Source organism: Muntiacus reevesi, chromosome 2 (genome assembly GCF_963930625.1).
Source record: "Muntiacus reevesi chromosome 2, mMunRee1.1, whole genome shotgun sequence".
NCBI classification, from domain to species: Eukaryota; Metazoa; Chordata; class Mammalia; order Artiodactyla; family Cervidae; genus Muntiacus; species Muntiacus reevesi.
In genome coordinates this window covers 182565669-182583919 of record NC_089250.1, presented here as the reverse complement: position 1 = coordinate 182583919, position 18251 = coordinate 182565669, and the positions used below count along the sequence as shown (strand labels likewise).

Below are 18251 nucleotides of genomic sequence, written 5' to 3'. Positions count from 1 at the left end.
AGCTCTGGTTCCTCTGCCTTTTCTAAAACCAACTTGCACATCTGGAAGTTCACAGTTCACGTATTGCTAAAGCCTGGTTTGGAGAATTTTGAGCATTACTTTACTACTGTGTGAGATGAATGCAATTGTGTGGTAGTTTGAGCATTCTTTGGCATTGCCTTTCTTTGGGATTGGAATGAAAACTGACCTTTTCCAGTCCTGTGGCCACTGCTGAGTTTTCCAAATTTGCTGGCATATTGACTGCAGCACTTTCACAGCATCATCTTTTAGGATTTGAAATAGCTCAACTGGAGTTTTATCACCTCCACTAGCTTTGTTCGTAGGGGGACCAAAACATGAACTCAATTCCTATGAAGCAGGGAGGACTCTTCTAGCTTTGAGGAGACAGGGGGGACTCTTCCAGCTTTGCGGGGGGACGCACATGTGGGTTATAGCAGTGTCACAGTCTTGTCTGGACTGGATGAGAAGAGGACATAAAGTCTTAGAATTTGCATTTTGTGTGTAGCTCTCTCTTTCCTTCTCTGTGAAGGCAGCTTCTGTAATCACGTAAGCCACTCTGAGCCCTCACTGGCCTGTGCTGCCCAGGAGAGCTGCTCCCAGGTGCTCCATGAGGTCTTCTTTGCAGGAAGCAAGGCTGGGGGCCTGGAGGATGAAGTGTCAGGGCCCTTGCCCCAGAGAGAGGGGAGGTTCAGGTGATCTGTGGGCCTGACTGGATGCTAGGTGTAAGGTGACCCCAAAGGAAGGCATGGAGAGGGTGGGCTGTGTGTCTCGGGCACCTTCCCCAGCAGCACTGAGAGAGAGGTTTTTAGGCACTGGTAGTTTCAGTGCCCTAAAATTGGGATTTGATTGCTTTGGACACCACCAATAGCCAAGTTCAGCTTCCAGAGTAAATAATTCAGCAGCACCTCCAGAAGGGCCTTTTGAAATTGATCCTCTGTCAGTAGACTTCAATGTCTGAAAATGACCAAAGTTTCCAGCCTGTAGACACTGTGGATGTGTTCTTAGCAACAAAATGAAGGCTTTAGAGACCTTTCCTGATTTTGCTCTTTGTTTACTGTGCGTACCTTCCATGGCTAATATTAAAAGTTGCTGTCGTTGTTAATGTTTATTTATTTATTTGATGTCCTGGGTCTTAGTGCAGCATGTGGGATCTTTCTTTAATTTTTGTTGCTGCACGTGGGATCTTTAGTTGTGGCATGCAGGATCTGGTTCCCCGACCAGGGATTAACCCAAGCCCCCTGCACTGGGAGCGAGGAGTCTTAACCACTGGATCACCAGGAAAGTCCTGCTAGAAAGGCTTTTACATCATTGTCTTTACCATTCTGTTATTCTTCATTAGCGCACAGCATCAAATTATAATTAAAATTTACTGTCCTTAACTGTCTACCTTGAACTCCACCTTGAAAATAGAAAAGTTGTTTTTATTTAAACTCTTCTCAGATTGCTTTGTATAGTGCCTTCCTAGCTTTTTATAATCATAGTTTTCTGCATTTTAATTTCAGTTCCACTGTAATTTCACACCTTGATGCAGTACAGAATTTCAGGTAAGCTTTTAACATTGTGCCTATATCTGAATAAGTGAGAGTAACTATATTATTGCTAGCTATTTCTAAGCTTCCTGAAAACAGTTGTGTCTTGAATAAAAAGAACAACATATGCACTCTTAAAAGAGCAAGCGGAAAATATCTTTATTAAAGTAGTGATTATATTTAGAATACCTTATTGGGACAGTGAATGACTGCTAAGCGCAGGCAGGTTCCTCCTGCTCTCTTGCCAGTGGCACTCCTGTGAGAACTTTCCTAACCCTCACTGTGGAGCAGCAGGTACCGCAGGACACAGCTTGCAGTCGGAGGCACAGAACGCGCCGAGGTGAAGTGCCGATGCTCACAGCTCAGAGCTGCGGTGGCCGATGCAGCGACGCTGAGAGTGGGACCTGGGGAGGACTCCCTCCTTTCAGAGCGGCGCTGCTTTTCCAGCATCCACTGCAGAGCAGACGCAGAACACGGTTTTTACTTTCTGCCTTTCTCCCTAAAGGCCAAATCCCCTTCAGATTCCTTTCATTAGCAAAAACAGGTGCTAATATAGATCTTTCATCCAAGCAAAGCAGCGAAAAGCCAACTTTCAAAAAGCAAAGGATTCTGGTATTAGATTTGGTTTAATTTTATATACAACCTTTTATGTACGACTGTTACAAAGAAGATCTCACAAATCACACAGTACTTTATTCCCTAAAATATTTTGAAATAACTGACTAGAAATTTGAAGAAGAAAAAAAAAGGTTGGGTCCTTTCCTTACTATAAACATCAAAATTTAATTCTGAATAAATTGAACTCAAAATTTTTTTAATTATCTAAAAGTATATAAATATCTAGAAAAACAAAATTAATCAGTTCTCAAGTCTCTAAGACAGAGATAACTTTCCAGTCTTACTAATACTAAATAAAACCACATTCACAAAAAAATAAGTCTGACCGAGTGGGTGGTGCCAGCACGCTGAGATAAATATCTGTGGGACTGTTACATAAAGAGCTAATTAAGACCTGCATAGATGAGAGAGAGAGAAATCACAAAACAGGAAACGTAGTAGGAGATAAATACACTACTCCCTAAGTCATTGCACAGTTAAACTACAAAATTCCCTCTGATCTCCTACATTTTTCCTTCAAAATGTTACCATATGGATACCCAGCGCAGGCCAGGGTATGGCACATTTATGAATTGATGGTGGTGTTTAATATAGGTTTGTTGAATCTGCACAATAACTTCATACATTAGGAGACTTTGTCCCTAGTTTCTAGATAAGGAAGCTGAAGCTCAGAGAAGTTAAGGAACCTGCCTGTGGAGACACAGCTAGTAACTGGCAGTGTTTTAACCCTTGCCTCCGTCACTGCCAGGCCATGCTTTTTCTGCCATGCTTCATTACTTTTCAGATGGTACAGTAGTTTTGGAAAGTAACTTGACAGTCTATAAAAAATAGTCCTAAAAATGTTCATCATCTTTAGCCTAATAATTCTATTTTTTAAGCTTATCTGCTGAGGAAATAATTCAGCATTTGGTAAAGGCCACATGCCCCCAAATATTGATCATAGTGTTTTATAATATTGAATGTTCATCAGCAACTTCAATTGTCAGTAAAGGAGAAGTTAGTTATGAAACATGTACCCAAATATTGCAGCCATTAAAACATGGAAGTTATGGAAAGCATTCATGATTTTTCATCTTTCATTTATTATGTGAAATTGCATATGTCTTATAGCTACAGGTAGGTATTTCATTATATATTTTAAAAAGTAAGATATGTAATATTTATGATCTAATGGTGAGTGGTGATTTTCTTCTATTTCTATAATTAAATTAAATATCTGTGTACGTTTAGATGTTGGGAAGGAGAATTAAAGTGACAATAGAAGTAGAATACATTTGCACAGAGAAGTCCCTAGATGAGAACAACTCAGTGAATTTTCACAAGTGAACACACCCATTTAACTACCACCCAGACCAAGAAGTGGAACAGTACTGCAACCCAGAAGCTCCCCATCACACCCCCTCCTGGGTCCCTGCACCCATCCTAAGCGTAGATTTTAAATGGCATTGAAATACACCAGAATGTTGACACATCCCATGTTGAACTGACTAGGACGACCAGTGGTCTGTGTTTTCTGTTTCTCTCTATTTTGTAATCCCGCTCTTCTGTGGTAATGAACTCTATCTTACTGTAACCTCCATTTGTCCACCTGTTGAGTTGTCTCTTGCATTTATTCATATCAGATCCCTCCTTTAGGGACTGACCTTCACTATTTGCATTTAGGAGTAGAGCTATTGCCTTCATTATCCCTTCTGCAGTAGAATAAGAAACACAGGTGTAGAGTGGAGGTAATTCTCTCACCCGCTGGTGGCAGATCTCTTTGGCTGCAGGGCAGCCCAGGGCTTGATGTGACAGTCTGTGCACTAGGACCCTTCCTTCTCTCTCTCTCTCTCTCTCTCTCTCTCTAATTGAAGGATAATTGCTTCACAGAGTTTTGTTGTTTTCTGTCAAACCTCAGCATGAATCAGCCATAGGTATACACATATCCCCTCCCTTTTGAAGCTCCCTCCTTTATAAGCAAAGGCCAGAGCAGGCAGTGCTGGTGTTCCCTCTCCCTCTCCCACCCACCACTTCTCACATTCCCCTGCTCCATCCAGAGCAGACTGGCCCGTGCCCGTCCCAGGCTTGGGCCACACTGCCGGCTTTGGCCACAGCGCAATCGACTTCTCCGCCCTGCCCACCTCTCCCTCTGGATTCTACAATGCCTGGTTTCAAGATGACCTGAAGCCTCAGTGACATCTCCCCATACAGAGGCTGTTCCTCAGTATTACCTCTTCGGAGAAACGAAGGAAAGGCCAGCTCCTCAGCCAAGGAGAGGAGCTCACGCAGGGAAGACTCCTCCCTCCAGACTCTCTCCTCCTCTGGGCCAGCCAGAGGTCTTAAGGGGCTGCACATGGATCTGTTTCAGTACCTAAAAGAGTTATGTTTAGTGCTTGTGATTCATTGTATGTTTTGCCATTCATTTAAGTGACAGTTGGCAAAATAAATGAGTGAAGTGGGGTGAATCTTGCCACAGAGGCCTTTTTTGGTTCCTGGTTCTTAGGCATGAAGTCAGGGTCCCCAAGACCACCCACCCGCAGAGATCATTCTCTTGGGGGGACTCAGAACTCATCATATGGTTGTACCCATGACCATGGTTTAATACAGCAAACAGGACAGAAAGCACAATCATCGGGGGCAGGGGTGCGTGAGAGAAGGCTGGAGGAGACCAGACGCCTGTGTTCAAGAGCCTGCGCCCAGTGGGGTCATGCCAGATGTGCGGAACCCCCAGCCGTGAGCTGCAACAGCCAGTGTGCACCGCCCGCCGGGGAGGCGCGTCACATGGGCGCCCTCTGCCTGGCAGGTTCCAAAGTCCCAGGTTCCTGGAGGAAGGGCAAGTGCCCAGCACACACTCTTGTTTGTACAAGCAGTTCAGGCACAGTGAACCCCTCTCCTCAGGGACTGGCGGGAGTGCCCCAAAGCCAAGCTCCCAATGCCAACCTAGGGTGCCCTGCCCGTGGGCCTCTCTAGGACACAGCCTCAGGCCCTTTCTGCACAGGCCCTTGGGCCGGTAGAGACTTAGCCATACTCCAGCCCATCTTCAGTTTACACATGAGGAAACAGACCTGAAAGGTGGCGTGACCTGCCCAAGGGTCCCAGAGCTCTTCAGGGGGGTGCTAATCTGGCCATTACTCCAAGGCTGGGGCTTTTGGGACTATGTTTCATGGAAGGCGTTATGGCCAGATTGGTCAGTTTCATTATTTTTAATATCCTTAAGTTACTGCTAACAGTGAAACTCATTTAAAGCACTCTGATTACAGAATTGAGCTTTCTGTGCCACGGCACTGTCTACACTCAGGATCCATCTGTTTTGTATGTAATTATTTTCCTATAAGTGACCCAGCAGCCCGCTCTGTGCATTTTAGAGTACAGCAGGGAGCAGTTTACATAAGCAGAGCAATCACAGCCGTGTAAGCTAATAGAAGAAGGATGAGAAGGAAATTCAACAAGTATTAACAGTGATCGCCTCTGGATAGTACAATGACAGTGAATCTTTTCTTTCTTTCTACTTTTGCCCTAAACTTTCTATGCTGAGTATGTAGTATTTTTAAGTGGAAAAAAAAATTCTACTTAAAGAATAAACTTTAGAAGAGGCAGTAGCCCATGCTCATCTTCAGTCCTCGCGTGCCAGCTGTGGCCCCACAGTGCCTTCACCACACTGCGTGGAGCTGCAAAACGGACCGAGCGGACTCGGTCATCAGAAGGAAGAGAAACGGGTTCCACCTTTAGAAGGGTAGTTTGGACATTTCTACTGGAATTCTAAGTGTGCAGTATTTTACATGACTCAGCAGGTCCATGCTCAGGAATTTATCCCATAGACAGGCTCCTTCATATGCACAAAGATGCACTTGGGAGTACCAGCTGCAACCTTGTTCCTAGAAGCCTAAAGATGGGCGAAGTCAAGCACCCTCACCCAGCGTCTGGTTGTGACAGCACAGCCAAGGGTTAGAATAGTGCGAAAGGGCACCGCATAGGAAAGATGCTTATTTTCCATTGGTTATAATGTTTGAGTTTCTTATAGTATGTTACTCTTAAAAGTATACGTTTTATATATATATATTTAAATGTTAAAGTTGTCTTAAATGACTTTGGTAAAACAGAACTAACCCGGGTGGGGGAATGGGAAGGAGGGAGCAGGCAGATTGTATCAAAGTTTATGGATATGAAATATCTTGGGTATGGCAGTGTGGTATGGTTCCCAGGGAGATGGCCTTGCTCTTAGGAGACAGGTCCTGAGCAGTTCAGGACTGAAGTGGTCTGGTGTCTGCAGCTTGCTTTCAGAATGTTCAGCAAAGTGTGCCTGTGTGAGGGTGCATGCACATGTGTACCCCATGTGTGGAGTGTGTATTGACAAAGGGAGGGGGGAGCAAAGTAGCACAATGTTGACAACAGTTTCATGCAGGAGAATGGTGTACAAATGTGTGTTTTGCTAGTCTCTTAACCTTTTTTTGTAAGGTGGAGACTCTTCAAATTAGAAAGTTGGGAAAACAGAAAAGATTTTAAAAATCAAGGAGCTCAAGACTTCTGAAAAACAGCACTTAATATAGAAATCTTACAAGAGTGACTCTACCTTGCCACATCTTTCTAAACAGAAACAGGTCACTCAGCAGCTGCAGGTGATGGAAGGTTTGAGCTGCACAAAACTCTGTGCAGGATGCTTGTTAGGCAGGGCTGGCTCAGACCTGGAAGTGCTGGGCAGTAACCTTTCCTTAAAGATACATTTCAGGAGGCACGCCCTCTCTCCTCTCTTTCCCCTCCAGCTCCACGAGGAAGCTGTGCAACACCTCGCTGCCTCACGACAGCAGGAGCCCAGCCAGCCTGATTGGCCAGGAAGTAATTCTCGTCTTCTTCCTCCTGCTCCTGTTGGTCTGGTTCCTGAACCGAGAGTTTGAAGTCAGCTACCGCCTGCACTACCACGGGGACGTGGAGGCGGACCTGCACCGCACCAAGATCCAGAGCATGAGGGACCAGGCCGACTGGCTGCTGAGGAACATCATCCCCTACCACGTGGCTGAGCAGCTGAAGGTGTCCCAGACCTACTCCAAGAACCACGACAGCGGAGGTGTCATCTTCGCCAGCATTGTGAACTTCAGCGAGTTCTACGAGGAGAACTACGAGGGCGGCAAGGAGTGCTACCGGGTCCTCAACGAGCTGATCGGGGACTTCGACGAGCTCCTGAGCAAGCCAGACTACAGCAGCATCGAGAAGATCAAGACCATTGGGGCCACGTACATGGCCGCGTCCGGGCTGAACGCCACACAGTGCCGCGACGGCAGCCACCCACAGGAGCACCTGCAGATCCTCTTTGAGTTTGCCAAGGAGATGATGCGTGTGGTGGACGACTTCAACAACAACATGCTGTGGTTCAACTTCAAGCTCAGGGTGGGCTTCAACCATGGCCCCCTGACGGCGGGTGTCATCGGCACCACCAAGCTGCTCTACGACATCTGGGGGGACACGGTCAACATCGCCAGCAGGATGGACACCACGGGCGTGGAGTGCCGCATCCAGGTCAGTGAGGAGAGCTACCGCGTCCTGAGCAAGATGGGCTATGAGTTCGACTACCGAGGGACGGTGAACGTCAAGGGCAAAGGCCAGATGAAGACCTACCTGTACCCCAAGTGCATGGACAGTGGGTTGGTGCCACAGCACCAGCTGTCCATCTCGCCAGACATCCGCGTCCAGGTGGATGGCAGTATCGGACGCTCCCCCACAGACGAGATAGCCAACCTGGTGCCTTCCGTTCAGAACCCGGACCAGGTGTCTCTGGGTTCCGAGAACAATGCCCAGACCAGGGACGCTCACCCGTCTGCTAAGAGACCCTGGGAGGAGCCCATCAGAGCCGAAGAAAGGTGTCGGTTCGGCAAAGCCATAGAGAAAAGCGACTGTGAAGAAGCGGGGATGGAGGAAGCCAACGAACTCACCAAGCTCAACATCTCAAAGAGGGCGTGACGTGGCCCAGCCCGCCCGCGGTGCTCTGTCCGTCCAGGCGCCACTGTTCCCGTCCCCGGACGTGGTGTCGTGTGGTTACTGCAGCCCTAACTTCTGTGTGGATCACAGTCATTCAGGGTTCACTTTCATCTGCCTCCTTCCCCTTCCCCCACTCGGTGTGACCGTCGGAAGCGTGGAGAACAAGTGCCTTCAGGGGTTGGCGCGACCTGGAGTCCAGGGAAGCGCAGCCAGGGTGTGGCGCTGGGTGGTGGTGGACGTTAAAACAGAAGCTGTGGTTAAAATCAGATTTTTATTGCTTTTTCTCACGAGACACTTTTTTTTGGCTAATATAATGTTTTTGAGGTTGTTTTTTTTTTTTCCTGTATACATACTAGTGTTTTTCCAGTGACCTGACCTTTCTATGTAAACACATACACGCACACACACTTGTATTCATGAATATGAGATCAAGTGCCAGTAACTCACTGGGCGGGGTGCTGGGGGCGCAGGCTGAGGACTTCGAGGAACCGGCAACCCCCTACCCACAACTTCCAGGGCGATCAGGCCCTCAGGGGCTGTGGCTGCACGCACTGGCCCCCCACACCCAGCGGATTTAGGGCTTCCTCCTCATGCAGGCCAAGATTCCAAATGCCAACCGGTCTCACAGCTTGTGAACCCAGGCCTCAGGTATCTAAAAGCCCTTTTCCATTCTGCCCCTGCCCTGAGGGGTCTTCCAGCCGGAGTGGAGGGGCTCGTCTTTGAAGCTGACTCGTCCCAGAGGGAAACGCAAAATAAACATCCAAGGGTTGCATTTATTTATTTATTTATTTATCAGGAACCGTGTGTGTCTCGGGGAGGGTTGCTGGGCTGTTCTCTCTAGCAAAGGGAACTAGGCTTGGAGCAGAGGGTAGGTCACAGTGGAAAGATGAAGATGGGGCCATTAGAGCTCCAGCCACCCAGGGCCATCTCCCCTGAGGAGCAGGACCCCAGTGGGCATGGCCCATGCTCTGGGTTGGGGCACCCTCGGCCACCACTTTGAACGCAAAAGCTCTGCTCCTACCCCTCGCCCATGGGGTCTGCCCATGGCAGGAGCTGGGTCAGAACAGCTCAGTGTGAAGCAGGTCTGGGCCGAGCACCAGGGCTGGCAGGCAACGCTTGGCCTCCACTTTCGGGAAGTTCCTCCATCCTTTCCGTTCTCAGCCTGCCCAGCGCTTGTCTGTGGCGGGATCGGGCCTGGTGAGTGGACCCCAGTCCTCTTTAGGTGGAGCTCTTACACTGTCAGTAGGGGCAGAATCGTCTGGATGTAAATGAGGTGTTGGAACCCGGGGGAGTAAGAAAACCCAAGGAACTCACTTCTGTGCCCTTTGTTACGAATCCTGTTATCCCCCTTGTAATTGTTTTGCCACATTGAGTCTGAAGTTTATGTAGACTTGAACTCAGGCCAGAGTTGTCCTGTCACAGTCACATGACCCCTCCCTCTTAAGGTGGCTGCAGCCCATGCAGTAGGAGAGGGGTAGTTCCTCCTCTGTGTGAGGCCTTCACCAATGTGCCCTATGCGTTTTCTTGTCCCCAGCAAATCTCTGTGTAGCTTTTGCATCTGCACCAAGTCCCTTTATCACTCCTCCTTGCCAAACTCACACAGAATCTGCCCTCCCCGGCACCATGAAGTATTGACTTGGATCAGCCAGCTCCCTAGTGACATGCCTGGGATGGCCCCCAGCAGCGCAGTCATAAGCCAGGATCTCCACGTCCAGGGGGATTTGCCTTCAGGTTTTGCTGTCAGACTGTTGGTCTTCCAATGCCGGAGAAAGGCTGTGACAATACCTCTTGCTTCTAAAGAATGTATTCTTATAAAATATCGCAGAATTTTTATTTTTTCTTAGAAACACTACCTGATGCTCTGCCTGTCCGTCAGGATTCTGGGCACGTCAGGGGTTCCTTCCATCAGTATTAAGGTGGGTGTCATGTATGGCCCTCACCCTCTGTCCCCCCACCCCTCGGCCCCAGGCTCTGCAGCTACCGTGGTGGCCAGGGGCTGCTGGGCGGTTGCTGAGTTCTCTGCTCTTCTGTTCCACAAAACTCATCTCTGCACATGCTTCCTCCCTTGAAAGCTCTTTTTTTTCCTTCCCCTCCTGCAAAGGTTATTTGTGATTCCTAGGAAGCCAAGGGACTGCAGATACAGGGATAGCGTGGTGACCCCCGCCGGCCCAGTTCAGCATTGTGCAAATGGGAACCTTCAAAGGACGGTTTAAACTGTCTTTAAAAAACACCCCGAACCTTCCTAAGCAACCAGTTACAGGTATTCCCTCTGGGTGTTCCACTCGTGACTTGGGTCCCTCCTAGCCACTGCTCAGAAGCGTACCTCAGCGCAGAACCACGGAGTGTCCGCAGGGGCCGCACTGGACCTCCGACACAGCCGGTTGCTGAAGACAGACAGACTTCTGAGCAGCAGTCTCAGGCACTACCGATTCAGTGGAGGCGTCCTTCAGAGCGGTATACCTCCTGTGAACTTAGGGCAGGAAGCAATACTTCAGAATTGAATGTGTGTAAATATAGTTGCTTTGAGTTGCAATCGCTGTTTTCTTCTTGGCCTCAGGTCTGATCAAATTCTCCATGTACAAATCCATATAAACAAGCACACAGAATTGTATCCAAGGCAGACAAACGCAGAGCATCAGTTATGAAACCTTCACAGAGCCTGGAGGCTCCCCACAGCTCCATGACCCTGACCGTGCTGTGGAGACGCCCGCACATTTGCACTTGACACTGAGAGCCAAAGGGCTGCGTGCTTCCCGTTATGTGGGCTGTCGTGATTTGTAGTTTCCAAAGGTCTGTCCGCGTTTGCATTTCTAGGTTTTTGAGGTAAGCACTTTTTGGTGGTTGTTTCGGAAAATCACGTCATGCCTAGAATCTGAAATTATATTCGTGAGAACCAACTGTTTGAGTTCTCCATCTTTCCTTTGCTCTACCTTTTTAAATTGTTAATCCTGATAATTTCAAAATGCACCCCACTCCCCACCACCCCAAAGAAATGAACATTAAAATACTCTAAAATCTCAACATTTGCTGCCTGGTATTTCCTCACTGACAAGATTGGTACCACTTCTGAGATTACAGTAGTCCTTCTTGCCAGCCAACTGTGGCTGAAATAAGGTTTGCGGGTCTTTTACATTGTGACTTTGAAAACAAGGCAACTAAAAACCCGTGTGTGTGTGTGTGTGTGTGTGTGTGTGTGTGTGTGTGTGTGTGAAATGACTGTATTTGCTATAGTTAACTTTTTTTGAGAAGTATTTATTTCTGCATGGAACTTTTAACAAAAGCAGGTTACAGCACAAATTTTGCTTGAGACCACATCCTGATTTTATTAGGCCTCCTAAAGATTTTCTCCCACAATGTCTCAAGCAATTGACTGAGAAAATGAAGTCAGTTTTTTAAAAGGATGTGCCCACACAGCCTCTCCCTTACAGAGTTCTGGGAGGCCCGTGTCACAGGGAAGGTCACAAACTCAGTTCAAAATCTGTTTAAATTCAGAGTGTCTTTGCCAGAAAATACACATGCCATTTCACACATCACAGGGGCTCACAGCACCTCCATACCTGGAACCAGATGCTGGCTCTGCTGGGGGTTAGCACCTTCCCCATGGTTTTTCCTGGTGGTATTTAGGTGCAACTGCAAAGTCGGCCTCTTATCGACTCAGGAAAGGGGGATGCAGACGTGGCCCAGGCCTTGTTCATCAGCTCAGAGGCACCCAGCATCTGTGTGATCCTGGAACCCATGAGGACAGCACTCATTGACGAGGGTGCTCTTTCCTCTGTACTGTAGGCATCTTCAGGAACTTTCCAGGAGGTGAGGGAATAGCAGTCTTTGTTGCATTTCTCTCTTAGAAAGGACACCTCAGGTACTTTCAGAGCTTTCTCTGTCTCTTGAAAGGCAACCTCTAATTCTCGCAGCAAGCCCCAGGTCTTTCCATTTGTGGTTTCGCTTTCACTTTCTTTTTCATCTATTCTGTCCCTTAAAAAAAAAAAAAATACTTTAGCTTGCATTTTAGAGACAGTTCTGAAATAAGTGCGAAGAATTGACCTTACCCAAGTTGAGGGCTGGCCTTTTCTCTGGTCTCTTGGGAAGTGATCTCTGAGCTCTTGGAATGTCCTGCCTGATACATATCTCTGGGTAACTGGGGGCTTTGGGTCACACCAGCTCATCCGGTGGTGTGGTTTAGTGTGGTTGTCACATGGACGTTATGCTGGGGCTGGAGACAACTTCTCTCTTTCAGCTGAAATCTCTCCACGTGGCGGCTTTTCTCTGCTGTGGAAATCTGTCATGGTGGCCACCTGGGTTGGATCCCAAGTGCCAGGGAGAGGAAGCGGACTGGGGCAGCAGATAGCGAGAGGAAGTGATTAAGAAAAAGTACACACTTGCTCACCACATAGGCGTAAACTCAAAATCTCCCTAAGTGTCTATTTTTATACTCTTCCTTTGTAAAAATTGTTTTTTAAATAACATGACTTCAAAGCGTTGTTAACTTTACATCAGCGTAACCCAAGCGTGGGGAATTCTCACATCCTTGCTGGGCCTGAAAATCGGAAGGAGGAAGGAATTATGCAGTCAGACATTGAGCAATCTTAGCGCTTCCTGAAATCTCAGTCATCAACAGCAGCGATTCCTAACCTTTCAGCAGGGGGGGAGCTTACAGAGCCTTTGATAATTTGATGAAAGCTGTGACTCCTTTCTCCAGGAAAAAAAAAAAAAAGGCACATTAACTCACTTCATGTTCCTTGATCCAAACCAAAATACCCGTGATCTACAATAACAGGATGGATGGTGATTTTTAATTGCAAGCATCTGTGGGTGAAGTTTCCACGCATTTCTGGACTCTCCATTGGAAATGTGAATAAACAGATGAATGCTGCTTGTTGATTTATGCATTTCCAATCCAATTATGTTTTAGACTTTAATGTCCAAGTTACCTAAGTACATCTGGAGAGCCACTCAAAGAACTTTTCAGTATAAAGACGAAGCTCGTCAGAGTCTCTCCAAGATAACTAGCATTCAGAGAGTATGCGCTGAGCACCTACCGCATGCCAAAGCTCACTCCAGCGTGGTTGCGCCATGCCACTTGAGGCTGTTTGAGGCGCCCCTGGGATCAGTCACTGCTTTTCTGATGGCTCTCCCATTAGGAACCCCACAAGGAAACTGAAAAGAATTCTGAGACACCCCTGTCCTTGCTGACATTTTTAAACAGTGGCTCTTTAGTGTCGTCTGTTACTGATGATTTTCGTGTTCACGGTCTCATGGAGTATTCAGTCTTTCTGTGAAGAAAGGGCAACAGAAGAAGTACCATTCAGAAAAAACAGCTGCACCAGTACTGTGTTGGTCCCTCTGTGAGGGAGGGGGCAGTCCACATTGGTCGTATATTTTATTTTTAAAACAGGCCTCTCCGGATGGCACCTGGGGTCTCAGAGCTGGGCAGGACGAGCCACTGGCCTGGACGGACCAGGCTGGGGGCAGCCTTTCAGGAGCCACACCGTCAGTGAAGCATGCCCCCGCTGCTTCCCCGGGAATTGCTGGGGGTCAGAGGACCAGAGCCTCTGCCCATCCTACCTCCTTCCAAGGGGCCTCTAGCAGGCTGCAGCGTTCTCAGAGCTGCTCCTCCTCTGACCTCCTCTATCTACTCAGCAAGCAAAATTCTTGCCCTGTAGGTTGACAGGGCAAGAGGTGTGATCACAGAAAGCAGGAACCGTTTGGACTTGTCCATGTGATTCCAGGAAGGAAGCTGAAGGGGAGTGACGTGGCTGAGCACGCTGCGCTGGGCGTCCCCTGGGCACAGACACCCTGGCGCCCAAGGCTTCCATCTCCAGCCCTCCCTGCTTCGCAGCCTCCAGTCCCCAGCTCCGGCCTCGGTCTCACGGAGGTCACTCCTCTCCAGGACGCTTGTGGCTCCCTCCCCTCTACCTGCGGCCCCTGCCCCCTGCCCACCATCACCTTTGACCTCCCAAGTAGGTTTCAGTGCTATGCTGCCTCACTCCCAAACCTCAGGAGTACAGACAAACCTGCGGCAACACTTTGGAGCAGATGCTTTATTGATTTAAAGAAACTAACTCTTCAGCCACAAAATTAAGTTCTCACATATGCGAATGTGCCTCTACACATAAGGCAGCCTCTCATTCTATGACAGTTTTCTGCCAAGGAACTCAAAGCACCTGGAACCCCTTCTGTCTTCACCATACCTCACTAAAGGTGGAGGAGTTTTCTTCTGTCCAACAGGTTTGAAAACTCAGGTTCAGAGTCTCTTGAGTGGCTGGCCATCCTCAGCCAGTCATTACCAGTGACTTCCAGCTTCAAAGCCAGAGACAGATCACCCTGTCAATCCAGACCATCTCGTGACTTGACAGCCCCTTCCTTTACAAGAATAGAATAAAGAATCCAGGTGGTGGAGTGAGACACTGTGCATTTAACTGGTGAGATTAGGCAGTACGTCAGCAAGTGACTAGCAAGGTAAATCCATTTCCCCTTCTCTCCCTCTCCCCTTCTTTTTGTAAGACTGGCTACTTGAATTATGTGTAGAATGTTTAAGGTATTATTGTCTAGTGTCTTCTTAGAATGGAGAAGTTTTCAACTTATTCAAGTGTCTGTGTGGACTTGTATCCATCTGCTAACCAAGACCATCAGGGAATGGAGGCAAAGTTTGCAACACGTGGGTGCCTTCAGAAAGGTCCGTGTGAAACACAGATTATATTAGTGTCATGTGTGTCCTGCTAATGTAACAGAACTAGAACACGTCCCTTTAACACAAGATCCGGGTTTCTTTTTCCTCTAACTGTTGATTACACAATAAATGTATTATTATATGTAATGTTATATTGTTTTTGAAATGCCTTTATATATCTGTATGTACATCTCTGGCAGTATTTCAGGGAAGTATTAGAGGGAAAAAAAATTATTTAGCCATTTAACTTGAAATATTATAAAATAATTCCCAATTTCCATGCCAAAACCAACTTTGTTGACTATTTACAAAGGACAGAGGAAACAGATAGTTTGCCTTTTGGAAGCAAATCTTGGCAAAATGGTGAGCTGGTGGAACTTGTCTTCAGTAATTTTGATTTGCCAGAATCATGACTCTTCTTCCTCAAGAGTAAAGACTTCTTGTGGCATCATAGATACACCTAGAGTGTTCACTTAGTGCAGAAGAGCATGGCTGAATGTTGTCCTTGGTCTCCTGTTTCTATTATTAATTGCATGTGAGTTGTGCTTTCCCAAAATTTCAGTCAAGGACTTCCAGAGATTCCTAAAGACCCTAATCTACCATAGTACCTAGAGAGCATTTGGATTCAGCTGGTTGTTTATATTTTAATATTGAAGAATGTGACTTATGTGAGCCTTCGGAAATTGATTCAACTAAAACCTAAATCTAAGAAGATAAGGTAAAATTACTTGGAAGAAAAAAAGAGATTTGAAGCACTTATCCCGATACTTTAGGATAAAAGCATCCTTTTGCAAAAAACATTTCAAATGCGACAAAATGAATTTATTGCATGAATCACATGGACAGTGATCTACATTCTTCAAGTCACTTTTCTTACATGGCCAATACAGTGTGTCACTTCAGTCCCTTCAGCAGCTCATTTCCCAATTTCCTCATCTGTCACTGTCTGTTATGTTGGCAGGATTACAGTAGACTCAGACCCGCATGTTTTGAGAGAAAACCTGGCGTGTTCTTGTGAACTTGCCGTTCAGTAGTTACCGAGACTCCGAAAGTTTGTCTGTGTTCCCCCTGGCCGGTGGTTTTTGTCACCATTGCAAACATAAGACCTCCTGCATCTGTTCCCATAGCAACAGCCTTGTGGGTGACCTCTGGCAGGAGCTCTGTAGCGCCAGCGTGACCATCCCACATGCCTGAGACAGTCTGGCCACCAGGAGGAGACTGGCTTTCCTCTCTCATCCCTCTGTAGTACAGGAAGGCAGCCCCATGCTCCAGCCCAGCTTGAGATGCTGCAAACCCCTCAGCACAAGCTGCTGCCAGGTCTGGGGCAGGCCTGTGACACCCTGCACCCTTCAGGAGACCATCTGCCAGTCCCTTCCAGTTCTAGCCTCAAGAAGCTGCCCGAGCAGCAAGCTGGGGCTTGGGGCCTGATTAAGGCTCACAAAGAGATTCTTCATCCCTCCAGTCCTGGGCTGGCCCAGGTAGCAGCAAGCCAGACTCTCAGGCCCTCATCGAAGCCAAATAAACTCCCACCAGTGCCACACATGGTCCTGGAGTCCCCAAAGCTGTCCTTGTACCTGGGGGTGGTCAGGGATAAAGAAGAGGAGCAGCTGGGAACACCTAGAGAAGTGGATGTCAGCGAAGTGGGGACTCCAGCGTTTTGTGACCTAACACAGCAAGGGTGCAGCCCCTCGGCTGCCACCGCTGCCCCACATCATAAGCCATCGCGTGGGTTGTGCCAGGACAGGCTTCTGGGGCACACCCACTTCACGCTACTGCATTCAACCTAAGCACCAGTAACACACAAACAAGCACCAGTGAAAAACCCAAAGCCTTAACATCCTCTAGAAACCCTGTGTCAATTTCATGATTTGTAACAGACATTGTTTTAGCATGGAGCTTTTCCCTAGGATGATCCAGTTACTAAAATCAACATCCACCGTCTTGATCCATGCACTCATGCTCCTACCAAAACCAGTTCTGTAACGTGACAGAGCAGTGTCACCCCATCCTGGCAGCTTTGTCCTGACAGGTCGCCGGGGCGTGTTTTCCTTGTTTACATCATTGTATCACCATGAAGGGGCAGCAGCGATTTTGTTCCAGCAGCGTTTTGGCCCTGGGTGGTTGCACGCTCCATCCTAGAACGGGCATTCTCACACACTGCACGTGTTTGTGGAGAACAAGACAGCACTCCTGGAAGGGAGTAAATCGTCCTTCCGTTCCAGAGCATGAATAGTTTACTTTTTCAATTGTCATGTTATGTTGAGCCTGCTCGTGGTTCTTCCTCTCTTCCTCTCCGAACTTCTTCCCATCTGCACTTTTCCTGTCGCCTCTTTTCCACAAGATGAGAGCACTGCTGAGAGGGGGAACTCCATTTCCTTCCAGATAAAGGGAAGGAGCCTAATTGTAAATTTTAAAAATAATGTAAGAAACTGCTTATGTTCTGTCAACAACCAAAAAAACAGGAAGAGTTGTATCTGTGAACAATCAAGCTGTTTCTGTAAATAGATTAAAAAGCACATTATCTTTAATTTGTCACTACAGGCCTTGTAATCTATTGTATATTCAAATGTTTCACTGTATCAGAAAAAAACAGTATGTGATACATTCAGAAAAGCTGGGAAAATAATTCAAAATACAGTATAATTAACTCAAATTTTGTTGTTTGTTTATTCTGGGCATGGCACAATTTCCAAGTGGAAAATGTGCTTACCTTAAATTATCAACCAGAAAATGAATTTATCTGTGAGACTTCTGAGATTTATTTATTTTTTATTGGAGTATAATTGCTTTACAGAGTTGTGTTAATTTCTGCTGTAAAACAAAGTGAATCAGCTACGTGTGCTAAGTTGCTTCAGTTGTGTCAGACTCTCTGTGACCCCCTGGACTGTAGCCCGCCAGGCTCTTCTGTCCATGGGATTTCCCAGGCAAGAATACTGGAGTGGGTTGCCATCCCCTTCTCCAGAGAATCTTCCCGATACAGGGTTTGAACCCACGTCTCTTAACCTCTCCTGCGTTGGCAGATGGGTTCTTTACCACTAGTGCCACCTGGGAAGCCCCTTGTATACATACATCCCCTCCTTCTTGGGTCCCCCCCACCCCCGCACCCTCCTGAGACCTCTTTTTAATGCAGTGCCATTCAGAGAGCTTGCAGTGTGGCTTCACCATGCAGCCCAAGGGGTCAAAACCTCGTTGTACCAATTTAATCCAGACGCAGGCATTACAGGGAGAAGGGGCTGCAGCCTGGGTCCAGCCTGCTTCGCACCAGGCCACTGTCAGCTCCCTTTTGCTTGAGAACAAGTATCCAGAACTCAGAGTGGCTACGAGTGTCCAGGGCCTCCAGGGCCACTATCGGAAGTTCAGGAGCCCCTTCCCTCCAGCAGGACACGTACAGACAGACAAGTAGAGAAAGAGGACAAAGAAGTGCCCCCCACCCCGCCTGGGGGTCTCTCCTGCTGAGAAAGGGCTGGAGAGGCCTCCGTGGTAAGAAA

At 47.5% G+C, this 18251-nt stretch overlaps 1 protein-coding gene across 2 annotated transcripts in view; it reads left to right on the top strand.

Annotated features, from left to right (window-relative positions):
- ADCY9 (adenylate cyclase 9) overlaps window positions 1–11117 on the top strand; it is a 99432-nt gene extending 88315 nt beyond the window's left edge. For both annotated transcript variants that reach the window (XM_065924218.1, XM_065924219.1), the window contains exons 10-11: window positions 1503–1544; window positions 6887–11117. In XM_065924218.1, the coding sequence (XP_065780290.1) occupies window positions 1503–1544; window positions 6887–8078 (1234 nt within the window). In that variant the 3' untranslated portion in view covers window positions 8079–11117. The remainder of the gene's footprint in view (window positions 1–1502; window positions 1545–6886) is intronic.
- The last annotated feature ends 7134 nt before the right edge of the window (window positions 11118–18251 follow it).